The sequence below is a fragment of the Chaetodon auriga genome, chromosome 14, assembly GCF_051107435.1.
Source record: "Chaetodon auriga isolate fChaAug3 chromosome 14, fChaAug3.hap1, whole genome shotgun sequence".
Lineage (NCBI taxonomy): Eukaryota > Metazoa > Chordata > Actinopteri > Chaetodontiformes > Chaetodontidae > Chaetodon > Chaetodon auriga.
Window position 1 is genome coordinate 4,637,938 of NC_135087.1, and position 12,097 is coordinate 4,650,034.

General features: G+C 42.8%; 2 protein-coding genes across 2 annotated transcripts; one reads left to right on the forward strand and one right to left on the reverse strand.

The window, feature by feature from the left end:
- Nucleotides 1-267: 267 nt before the first annotated feature.
- LOC143331249 (galectin-related protein B) lies at nt 268-4,458 on the forward strand. The gene is made up of 4 exons (XM_076747933.1): nt 268-445; nt 769-854; nt 2,788-2,968; nt 3,597-4,458. Exons 1-4 carry the CDS (start codon nt 419-421, stop codon nt 3,738-3,740), a joined length of 438 nt encoding a protein of 145 aa, XP_076604048.1. The 5' UTR covers nt 268-418; the 3' UTR covers nt 3,741-4,458.
- A 1,237-nt stretch (nt 4,459-5,695) lies between these two features.
- plek2 (pleckstrin 2) lies at nt 5,696-9,142 on the reverse strand. The gene is made up of 9 exons (XM_076749336.1): nt 9,039-9,142; nt 8,582-8,746; nt 7,843-8,027; nt 7,657-7,748; nt 7,264-7,451; nt 7,056-7,157; nt 6,857-6,940; nt 6,627-6,705; nt 5,696-6,273 (listed from the first exon to the last, which is right to left on the reverse strand). The coding sequence occupies exons 1-9, from the start codon at nt 9,090-9,092 to the stop codon at nt 6,146-6,148; spliced, it is 1,077 nt and encodes a 358-aa protein (XP_076605451.1). The 5' UTR covers nt 9,093-9,142; the 3' UTR covers nt 5,696-6,145.
- Nucleotides 9,143-12,097: the final 2,955 nt, after the last annotated feature.

A 12,097-nucleotide genomic window follows, 5' to 3' on the forward strand; every position in this document is an offset into this window, starting at 1 on the left:
TTCATGTAATTTTTAGTTAGGAGATAGAGCGCAGCAATGCGTGTTTTGTTTAGAGTGTATTTTTACTTTGAGCAAGAGTTGTTGAAGTGCTCTTCTCCGATGCACCGACTGTGGTTAATGTTAGAGGGGGCTCGCTGCACAAAGATGAATGATGGACTTATATACGAGAAAATGCTCCAGGGAGGCCAGGTTCACTGTCTGTCCCACTGATGATCAGCACTGAGCTGTCTCTTTATCTTTTAATATATCCCCCGTCTCTCCCTCTCTGTCTGTCTCCCACCATCATCGCAGCCAAACCGGGAGCCTGTCTCTATGACAACGTGGTACAGGCGGGGTTTGCCAGCTGGAGGCAGAGCCGATCAGTCCTCAGTTGGCATCACCGCCCGAAACCTCCACACCGCATCACGCCCTGAGTGGAATGGAAGAAAAGGACAAGAAAGAACATGTACGTAACTGCGTTTTGTTGGATTTACGGCATGCGTTGCAAGATTTCTGCAAAACTACCAATGCATTTTAAAATATCTGACTTCGGCAAGGCTCGCCGAAGAAGAAGAAGCATAGTTTGTCCAGCTGAGTCACTGATTGTTTAAAATGCGGATCAATAAAGCTATTGTTCCCATCGGTGCCATAGGTGGCAGCTCGCCGCAGACTGAGACTCCAGCAGGCTGCATGATGAAGGACTTCATCCACATCCCCATAAACTAAGAGCGCTGTGTTGTTTAGGCCTCATCCTCATCTGTGCCTATAAACATCTCTATTGTTTCACAGGGGGAGTATATCGGAGAGATAAAGGGTGGGATGCGGCCTTCAATGAAACTGGTTGTTATGGGAATTATTAACAAAAAACCCAAGAGGTTAGTGCACACACCTGTTTTCGTCTTGTCATAAAAGATAATTATACATTATTGGTATACTGTTGCACGTATGATGTGCGGCAGCCAATTAGAGTCAGTGTTAAAATGCTCTGGCCTGCCATAAAAGAGAATGTTAAAGCAGATAGGCAGCTGTTGGCTGTGTCTGGGTGCAGATGCCAACCACCCAGCTCGTCCCTGTTTTGGGAAAATATCTTCGTGATGCCAGTGCCTTTCCTAATTATAGGTTAGTCTGCGAGTGTGCGTGGGAGAGTTGCAAATCCCATGAAATCTGAGGAGTCACTGGCATTTCTTTGGATGATAACATCAGCTGGCTTTTTATTCCCTCAGGCGTCTATTATGTCCAGCTAAAGATGACAATTAGGCCAAAAAAAAAAAAAACCTGATGTGCAAAAATAAACTATGATGCAGAACTTTTTTTATGTCAAGAAACTTATTTTTAGCTGAAGAAACATCAGGAAGGTTTTAAGGACAAATCCTCTCAAAGGACCCTGAACATGGCTGGTTATTGTAGAGCTTTTCGTTTGATGTCTTTGTTGTGATTGTGCTGTGATAATAAGAGCCAGGTTAACTGCTAAGTGAAACTTAGTCCTGCCAGCTCATTGTGATATTAAAAATCCACCACCAGTGTCACCAAAAATCTGCTGCCAAAAACAGGTTCTTTGTCATTGTGGTACTCAGATCAGGTTCAAGTAAAATGGACCAAAAACTGTAATACTGCAATGCCAAAATGAAAGATTTGTACAGAAGCTTGTTGTTTATCATGTCTGAGCTTTGCATGCCATCAGGTCCAAACATAAAGCGCATGCATGACCACAAGCAGTAATATTCAAATCATTTACTCAAATGAAAGTAGTAATACCACATTGTATAAAAAATACTCTGTTAGAAGTAAAATTTCTGCACTCAGAATGTTATTTAAGTACCAGAAGTGACAGCACATAACGTACTTAAAGAATTAAAAGTAAAAGAAACCTTGTATTATGCAGAGTGGCCTCTGGGTTATTATTCCTGATACATTAACATGTCAGCAGTACTTCAATGTAGTAGCTGGCCAAGTTTTTCTAGGCTACTTTATTTTGAATAATTTAATGTGAAGCAGTGCATCATATCCTATAAAGTGATCATATGTTTTGATTTGCTGTGAGAGAAATGCAGTGACAATACAAAAAAATGTGACAAAAAGTGACATAAAATGGAAATACTCAAGTAAATTAATTTAAGTACGGTATTTGAGTTCTTTGGTATTTTCCACTACTGAAAAGTGAGTGTAAATTCTCCTGCAGGAATAAGCCAGCGTGGCTTCCACACGTTTTAAACTCAGGCTTTTTGCTCTGGTGATGATCAAAGTCATGCACTTAAAGTCACTGCTGCTCCTCAAGATCATTTATTATTCAGTGTTCTTCATTACTCATAACTATACAGACCAGAAGATGTCACTGTTCTCTGACGAATCTACAGGTCTATAACACAGCTGATCCATCAGAAGAAAAGACTGACAGACAGGGAGGCGGTGAAGCTGCATGTCAGCAGTGGTAGAGAGAGTATTCAGATCCTTTACTGAAGTAAAAGTATGAATACCACACTGGAAAAATACTCCATTACAAGTTAAAATCCTGAAAGTATGTAAGTATAAGCAGAAAAATGTGCTTAAAGTATTAAAAGTACTCAATGCAGAAAAATGTCCCCTGTGACTATTATAATATTATATCTTACATATCATCAGATTATTATGATTGACCCTCTGAATTGTAGTGAAGTAGAGGTATAAACTGACATTTGAGGTACTTGCTGAACTTTCCTTCAACAAGTACCTCAAATTTGTACTTAAGTGCAGAGCTTGAGTTAATGTACTCAGCGGTGTGTTCTGCAGCTCTTTCGTCCGCCCCTGATCTCTTCCCGTGTCTCTGAACAGCATTGAGGTGACTCTGTCCAGTCAGCCTCAGGAGGAGGACACGGAGGGCGACGTGGGACTTCAGTTAAAGGTCAACTTCCCGGATAAGGCCGTCCAACGCAACGCCCGCCTGGCTGGGAAGTGGGGTCCGGCTGAAAATACCCTCTCCTTCTTTCCCTTTGCAGCTGGAGAATCCTTCAAGGTAGGTTCATCTTCTCACCCTGAACGCAGCATTATATCACTATGCTGCACAAGGTGCTTCTGTGTAGTAGATTTTGTCCTTAAAGCCCCTAAAAATGTGGTTTCAAGTCTTAATTATTTCTCGGTAACAGGGGGCCCAGACTGTTTCCATCAGAGGCCCAAACTGAACCTAATGGTGGGCCAGGGGGCCAAAGCAAACACCTGCTGTGATGTATTTAAGATGCAAAATTGTGCTCGGATCCCAAATTCCCTTAAGTGATTAACAAAGTTCAAAGTGTCACTCAGTGCTCAGATCATGAAATATGATATTATTTTATTTAAAGAGCGTTTTTACCTCACATGGTTCGAAACACCTGGCAGGCAAAATCAAACCTTATGGCCGTCCAACTTGCTCTGTGACATCAAATATTCACGAATAAGCAACCAAGTTAAGTTCAGATTAAAATGAACAAAACTGTTCTAACTTTGGCAAAAAATGATGCGTTCATGTTGCTCATTGTAAGATCAACCTTCAGGATCATCTGTGACTTCTTATCTCCTCTGTTTATGATTTACAATATGTGTGTTTTTTGCAGCTTTAAGTATGAAAAAGCCCCTAACCGTCTGCTCTTCCTCCCCCTGACTCTTAGATGGAGATAGTTTGTGAGCACCAGCAGTTTCGTATCTTGGTGGACGGACAGCCTCTGTGTGGATTCACCCACCGGCTCTCCCGGCTCGCCTCCCTCACTGCCTTACGAGTCTTTGGAGATCTACAGCTCACCAAGGTGGCCTAACACCAGCATTAAAAAAACAAAAGAAAAAACCATACGTAAGGATGTTTTGGGACAGTATTCAGTACATACGATTAGAATAGAGCTAGATTTTGAGTGAATGAATTAACCCATGGTGGGGATGTTCGGCGTCTCCGGTTCCAAATAAAGTTCCGCCTGCCTCGTAATCGTGTTAAGACAAAGTGCCTTCACTAGATTATCTGTTTGGGGACTTGAAGATAATGACTGAATGCAGCAGTCGTCGTTGTCTTACATAAACTGAAGAATGTGATTTGAACTGAAGCTAATTAAGTTTGGTCTAAGCTGCAACGTTTGCCGCGTCAGTTTGTGCATTCAGATCTCAGACGCTTGTCTTTGATTTCTCTGGAGTTAACCTTTGAAAGCACTTATGTTCACGAGCGCCTGCATGAAGATGAATGTCTCTGAAGTCAATCGATTGTCTTTCTGTGCCCGAGTAAGTACTGTAACAGGTGGAATAATGTAAAACAGTTTCAGTAGCCTACATTAGTGCATGCCAGTAAAACACACAGTAGGTCCCTCTGAGTTTGCCTCCAGACTGAGCGCAGAGCTGGAGGGATCAGGCTGTGTCACACTTTCTGTTCGAGCTTTTAAAAGCTACTCATGCCCGCTGGTTTGTGTACTTTTCTTTTACCACTAGCACTTTTGATGTGAATGTTTCATATGGACTTTACTTCACTGCAATAAATCACCTTTGTTGTTACTCTTTTGTTGTTTTCCGTTTTGTGGTTGAGTAACAGCTGCTTGGAAACCGGCTCCGCGTTATCCTGCGTTGCGTTGTGTCACTTGTGATTTCACAGGAACGAGGCTGTAAACCAACACCAGCTCAGCTTGAGTCATCCAGATAAAGGCCCGCTGAGTGGGAGTGCCTGTCTGCGACTGCTGGGAGCAGCCGGCCTCAACTCAAACTCTGTGATTGTCATAAACGCCTCCTGAGGCTGTTCTTGTCTCTACTTGAGCTTCCTCATGGAGTCAGATCCTTTACTCAGGTGAAAAATACCTCCTAAAACTGCTGCCCTCAGGGCTTCTGCAGGGTTCACCAAGTTAAATGTAAGACTTTTTGTATTTTATTAGCGCATAGAATATAATTTCATACCTGTTTCATGGTCATATTGGTATGAAACTCTGATGGGAAACCGGGAGGGACAAATTTTCTGATTTCTAATGATTTGATTCTGGGAGGAAGTGATGGATGGATGAACCAGCTAAAAAGAATTAATTCATTTAAAGTTAATTCAAGTTTTCATGGCTGTAAAATCACCATCGCAACAGTCAAAACACATTTCATAACTAAAACTAATGGGCCATGCAAAGGCTTCTGTAAATTCAATGTAAGACTTTTTAATACCTTCTAAGGCCTTTTTTTAGGAAGCTGCATTCACTGTTTTTTCTGACTTTTTAAGACCTGCAGAAACCCAGCTCACTACAAGTCAAAATCCTGCTTAGCCTTAAAAGCAAAATGTGCTTAAAGTATAAGTATGACTCATTTGTTCTCATGTGTGACATTACTATTGTGTTCATACTGGTGGAAATGAAGCTGGCTGTGGTGGATTTAGATTTAACTACTTGATTTATGAGGTATTATCCCAAAATAAACTGAGATGATTAATACAAGAGGGAGGAAGAAAAACAAGTACTTGCAATTATTTATTAAATATTGGTTAATTTATCTTCTCTGGGCCTCAGACAGTCATTGATATTTTAGCATTTAGAGGAAAATGCTTCTCGTAGACGTTTGAAAGATGACCAAAGACCCTGAATACACTCTGTTTTTTCTAACAGGTCACGGCCAAAAAGGTTAAGAGCAACAATTCATTAATATATTTTACAGATTTATTACATTCATCTGAATGTTAGTAACTACAGCCATGAATTTAAAACGTGGTGAGTATAAAGTATAAAGCTGCAGAAAAAAGTACCCTCAAACTGTACTAAAGTGTAGTACTTGGGCTTTTTTTTCCTCAAGAATATTTTTATTGGCTTTTGAACAAGTATGCAAACTATACAAAGGAACTTTGTAGATGTCCAACAGAAACGAGTTCACTGATGGCAGCTGTGATGGAGGGACACTCACCCTTTGACCCGGGTTTTAGTCGGGTTTTACAGCTAAAAAAGAAAAAAAACAAATACATAAAAGAAGGGAGGTTTAGAAAATGATGAAATTATGTGGATTACATACAACTGCTTTTAAAAGCCTTTAAATCCTCCCTTTAAGATGCAGAATAATCAAGTTGAAGCAGCGGCATCTCAGAGATAAATAAGCAGAAATGTTGTGTAACCACAAACACTTTCATCTGATTGCATGTTCCCAGTTTGTTGCTACTGTTTACATTCATGGAATGTGTAAATTCAGTCGTCTTCATGGCTGGTTTAGGGTTTAATCCGCCGCTCTATGTCTGCTCTCTGATCGCATCGATCCAGTCCATCTTCTCCTGGTGGGTCGGAGCCTGGATGAAGTAATGTGTGTCTGACCGAGTGATGATTTTAAACAGGTTGCCTTGAATGTTGCCTTTCACGCCTGAGTGGGAGGAGAAATTAGGGTTCATTAATGACACATTTTCACTGTGAAGGTGATCAGAAAACTTGAAATAACAGCAACTTTTCTTCTTCTGTGATCTCCACACAGTTTTTCATATGTCACAGTTATTCATAACGTTTATTCATATTGTAGTACAGTGTACATATCTTTACACATTTATATGTTCTTTAAGATATTTCTAATTTCCTATTTTTAATTTTATTTACTTGTTCTGCAATGGGAGCAACTGCAGCTGACCCAGTTTCCCCTCAGGGATCAATCTTCTGACTCTGATTGGCTTGTTTAGAAATGAACACGTGTCTGAGGTCACTGGGGGCGGAGTCGTGACTCACCTGAGGGAACCCCGTTGTCGTCCAGAGAAGACACCAGACAGCTTCGCAGAGAGAAGCCGCCAGCGGGGGTGATGTCATCCTGACAGGTGACGTAAGACAGGAAGCGGATTAGAGTGACTCAGATTTGTGCATGTGAGTTACTGCGAATCACGATGCTCTGTTCTGCATCATCATTTACTCACATAATCAGCCATTGATTCATTATTGGAAGTCCACAGCTGCACACTCACCTTGGTGGGATCAAAGTAGTGAAGGAAAGCAGGTTCTGAACGCAGCACAAACAGCCGCACCTTCCAGTTCTTCCTCCTGTGTCCCTGTGTTTAAAGTGGGAGCACGTCTTAGTTCGAGGTGTCTCCGTTTGGTCGCATCATGTTTATAAGACATGAAGGAAGCAATGTTGATTGCTGAATGCTGATTCAGCGTGTTTACCTGTTTCAGTAGATATCCTCTCTTTATCACTTTTCCACTCAGCTCCACTGCAGACAGCGACGTCTCTGCCTTCACACTGCCTCTCTTCTTTAAACTGTCAGACTGCGATTGAACATAAACAAGCTGTGACTCAGTTACTCCTCCAACCTTTTGTCTGCCATCTCAATAAATGCAGGAGGTCAGTGCACCGGGACTTCTTAGCACTCACAAAGCTGTACAGCGCAGTGGAGTCGTCCATGAACTGCTCGCTGAGGGCGGCCGTGCGCAGAGCCTCCACACTCTTCAGGCCGACGGTCCGCAGGAAACCCTCCTCCAGCAGGGCCGAGGCCAGCGTCAGGGCCTCCACACGGGTCAGGGCCAGCTGCATGAACACCAGCCAGTCCACCACCGCTGAACCTGCGGGGACATCACGCAGGTGTCTATGGTTTACTTTGCAAAAACACACAAACAGCAAATACAACCACACAGACAGGAACTGATCGGTGCTACAGTCCCATTCTGCACAGCCTTGATAGACTCTAAAGGCGGATGCATTTGAAATGTGTCCAGGCAAACACCACCTGATATGATGGAGAAGAATGAAGATGTTGTCGAGACTCACCTGAGAAACAGTTGCTGTAAGTGCTGCCCTGCTCCACGTGGGTGCTCATGTTGATACCACTGTGGACGTCATACATGGAGTCCAACACTTTGCTGCGAAAGAGACGGAGACGCTTGAGGAAGTTAGAAAGCGACAGTGAGACCAGCATAAGGTTGCTGACGATGCTGCAGAGTCTGTGAAGCTCACCTCAGGTTGATGTTGTGCAGCTGGGATCCTGCAGGGTCTTCCTGGTCTGTCACCTTCCCGCCTTCGGCCTCCCGCAGCTTGTCGACCACGGCGGTGATGTCAGCCGCCCAATCATCTCTCTCCTCCCGGGAGCAAGCCTCCAGGAAGTGATCCACCCCGTTCTTTGTGTGGAGCTTGAACACCAACTAGGAAACACATAAAAAGGAGATTGATGTTCAGTTTTGTTATTGCCAGATGATGAGCTGTGCCAAAAATGGAGAACAACTAGTCGATGGAGATCAGGTCCTGACAACGCAGTGACCTGAGGCGAGACGTTTTCTCCTCATCAGATGAGGTTTGAGACGATCAGAGCGAGGCTCGGCGGGTAAAACCACACCTACGATGTGGCTTCTACCAATAAAAACATAAACAAAGAAGAACACTGAGGAGAAAATGTGGCGCTTCCATGTTGAGACATGAGAAATGTGGACTGTAATCTGAGTCTTTGTGCGTATTTCTGCTCATTTTTATGGCAGATTCAAACCAAATCATGAAGGCACATGAAGTCAGAATAAATAATTTTCTCATTTTAAACTGTTTCACATAAAGATTCATATATCATTTCACTTTCTTTGGGTTTAACCACTGTTTGGTTGTTCTTTGAGGTCTAACCGAGCTGACTTTCCATTGTAATCTTCTACTTCTGAAACCTTTTGAATCCTTTTATTTACCTATAAAAGAACACACTGGATTAACTCACCGGTCGATTTTCATACTCCAGGAAGGGACAAGTTATCTCACAGTCCTTCAGCAGGATTTTCCCTCGCTGACACGAGTCCCGTTTGCCTCCTTCATACTTGTAATACAGCAGCTTGTCTGACATCAGCACAAACCAGCGCGCCTTCCAGTTGTGTACAAGATGACCCTGTGGTCAGATTATTAAAAATGATGAAAAACAGTTGAATTAGCATGAATTTAGAGAACATCAGTGGAAGAAATAGGCAAAACTCTGCATACCATCTGCTACATTCCTCACTACTGTGCCACTGACTCAGTTCAGTGTCAGTTTATTCAGTTCATTTCTCAGGGACAGTGCATGGTAATAAACAGAACTGTAAATATGCCAGAAATCAAGCAACCAGTTTAAAACAGCAATCAGGCTGAATCTATATTTTACTGCATTTGTTTTCATGTTAATTTAAGTAAAAAAGTCTCACCCTTTTCACCAGGAATCCCTCTCTGAGAGCGCCCTTTTTCTTGTCTGTATCCATGCTGTCCAGTGTGATCTGAGCCGTGCCTGTTCCTGCCTGCTCAGCTTTTTGAACATAAGGGAAGGGAAGTTTTTTCCTCAGTAAGTGCGTCACCCTGTTCACACCCACACACACACACACCCACATTCACACCTTGCTCAATACTCTCATGCCAGTCCAATCCTGCAATGTCTGCCAGTGATCACATGAGGGCGCAGCGGCTCCTTCAGAGGCTCAGCATGGAGGCTGATGGTTTGATGAAGACTCCTGAATACTGGCACGGTGGATTTCTGAGGTGAAGAATGTTCTGTTCAAAGATACTTTGCTTTTACCTGAACGTCATTTCAATTCACCTACACCGCGCGCGCGTGTGTGTGTGTGTGTGTGTGTGTGTGTGTGTGTGTGTGTGTGTGTGAGGCAGAGAAAATCAGACGGGACAGGGAAAATCTTTGTGAACCAAATGCTCAAAATGAATTTTCGCTCCATCAATTTCAGTATGTGAAGAATTCAAATGCAGGAGATGAAGCTGTAGGGAGGGTAACATCCTTCATATGGATAAGAGGGTTTTGGTTTTTATTAATCCCATTTTGATGAAGAGCCAGCAGCTGGTGGTCGACCACAGCTGTTCCCAACAGGAGGACAGGGTGCACATATACCTGGTTAATGAGGATGATGTGGTTGTGAGCCTGGAGGAGCATAGTTACTGAGACTGTGACCATGTGGGCTCTGCTGGTTTTATTCTCTGCTCTGTCTCTGTTTCCTGGTTCCTGTCAGTCACAAAAGAAAGAACAGAAATGAGAGGCTAGCAGCAAAATGACTGCAACGTCCTCTAAATCTCTGGACTGATCTAATGGTTAGAAGAAGTAACTAACTGATGTTATGGCCACTGGAGGGCAGCAGAAACTTGCTGTGAACAAAAAAACTGCAGTTGCTTATTAACACATCCAGCAGATACATCAGCATTCATTTGAAATCATCATCTCTGCCCAGTATTCACTCTCTTTTAACTCTGTTTTGGTCTCCATCATCTGTTTAGCTGCTTGATGCTCTGCTATCTGCTAGCTAGCTGCTAACTGTGTCTGTCTGTCGTTTAGTGCAGGGCGGGTAGAGGACGGGGGTTTTTAGGAGCTTTTGCGATGAGTTATCGAGGCAAGTAAGCTGGTCAGAAAAGAAGGGTAAGAATATTCACTTTTTTGACCTATTATTTTATTCAGTACTGTACTATCAGGCTTCTTGAGGTAGCTATAAAGCGCTATTAGGAGACAGGACGAGCTAGCTGGTTAGCATGCTAACTTCAGTAGATATCTCTGCAACGTAGACATCTTTGACATGACATCGAAACTGTTATTTCTTCACATTCTGTTGATAATTTTAAACTAAAATAAATATATAAATATTACATATTGGACCTTTAAAGGATGAGGCTGGCAGTATTATACAGCTTTGGTCTGGTTCTTCCCATGAGATTGTTGACAATATACAGAAAATCACCATCTGCATCTTCCTGCAAAAGTTTCTTGGGGCCAGTTTGAATTTTCTAGTTTCTCTTGTCAGGAATTTTTGTGACATTTAAAGCAACCTTTCTTTACCATTAATATTGTCTTGTTTTGGAGTCGCTGCAGCTTTGGCTCACCATAATCCCTTTTACAGTTTTGACTGTCTGTGTGCATACTGCCATCTATTTCAGCTGCTAACAGCGAATTCTGATGGAAATCTTCACGATTTCTTGAAAATCCAGCTGGAAAATCCTCACAGAAAATCCAGCAGGGTTACTTTCCTGAAGGAATTAGATGTCACAGCAGGATATATGTCTTGTTTTTATCTTCCCTCAAGGACTTCTGATTTTTTTCCAACACGTTGTCAGCGAGTTTTAATAAGCTTAGGGGGCTGTATGTCATGTCGTCATATAACACTTTATTTTGGATGAAAGCCAGATGAAGGGCCTTGGTATGTTGAGGCATGTGTCTTTCAGCTCTTTTCTCTGTTGCAGGACTCCTGTAAACTCATTCTGTCTCACAGGTGAAGGAACCTGCACATGCAAGCATGCAGTTACAAGACAACTGGAATCTGCAGCAGGCTCAACATGGCAACCGCCCAAATGAGAGTCAAGAGAGGAATCTGTTAAACACACAGCGGAACAATAACCCAAAAATCCTGCTTCTGAGACTCGAGCAGGTTTCTTGAGAGAGAGTCAAACATGCTCCTCTGAGCTGGGCGTTCAGTCGAGTCACGGGTTAAGGTGTGTCTGGAATGCCCTCTGTGTAACATTAACCATAAATCAAACATTAATTACATAAAAAAAGACGGTGGTGTTTAGGCACGTCAGGATACGGAGGGTTCTGACGCAGGCTGGCTCACGTGGAGTGGCCGGTTGTCCTGGTCACACAGTCAAAGCGCAAACACTCGCCGGACTCTGTTTTCCTGGTCCACAGGCTTATTGTTCACTGGGTGTGTGTTTGCGTGTCCACATCCACAGCTGGTTACACAGAGCACGTCGCTGGTCAATCTCATGCTTTATGAGACTGAAACGGAGGCAGGATTCCCACTGGAATGATAAACCTGAGGGTTTTATTCCCAAATGTGCCAATGTTACACCAAAGATGCTCACAAAACCCCCAAACTAACACATTTCCAGGATTCATAACTGGGATATTTTGTTTTTCTTTGCCGGAAATGGTATTTTAAGTGAAGGCATTGCAATCAAAACAAAAACTGTGCTGCAAGTGAAAGGAAATTGTTTTGATTCTTCCACAAACGCCCTTTTCTATAAGTCACTGAGACTGAAATTGCCCGTAGACGTAACAGTAGTACAGTAGCTAAATTGCCTTTTATAATACAGGGTGGAATTGAAAAACAGGATGTTCCAGAGTCAGGAGGAGAAAGACTGTGGCAGATTATCCTGCTGTGTACCTTGAGATTTCTCAGTCAGGGGCCTCTTCAATAAAGAGTGACGTGGTGACAGCGGTTTATGGATGTTGACCTGTTTTACGGCTGCTGCACACTGTGTGTAATGTACTCGCTGAAGA

Bases quoted from the DNA above. Each gene is read 5' to 3' on its own strand.
- plek2 (XM_076749336.1), bottom strand. From the start codon at position 9,092: ATGGATACAGACAAGAAAAAGGGCGCTCTCAGAGAGGGATTCCTGGTG. The intron at 6,941-7,055 runs GTAAACACGCTG...CTTTAAACACAG, and splicing joins GAGGATATCTACTGAAACAG to GGACACAGGAGGAAGAACTG. The intron at 6,274-6,626 runs GTGAGTCACGAC...CCTCCCACTCAG, and splicing joins CGACAACGGGGTTCCCTCAG to GCGTGAAAGGCAACATTCAA.
- LOC143331249 (XM_076747933.1), top strand. From the start codon at position 419: ATGGAAGAAAAGGACAAGAAAGAACAT. The intron at 855-2,787 runs GTTAGTGCACAC...GTCTCTGAACAG, and splicing joins ATTAACAAAAAACCCAAGAG to CATTGAGGTGACTCTGTCCA. The intron at 2,969-3,596 runs GTAGGTTCATCT...CCTGACTCTTAG, and splicing joins CAGCTGGAGAATCCTTCAAG to ATGGAGATAGTTTGTGAGCA.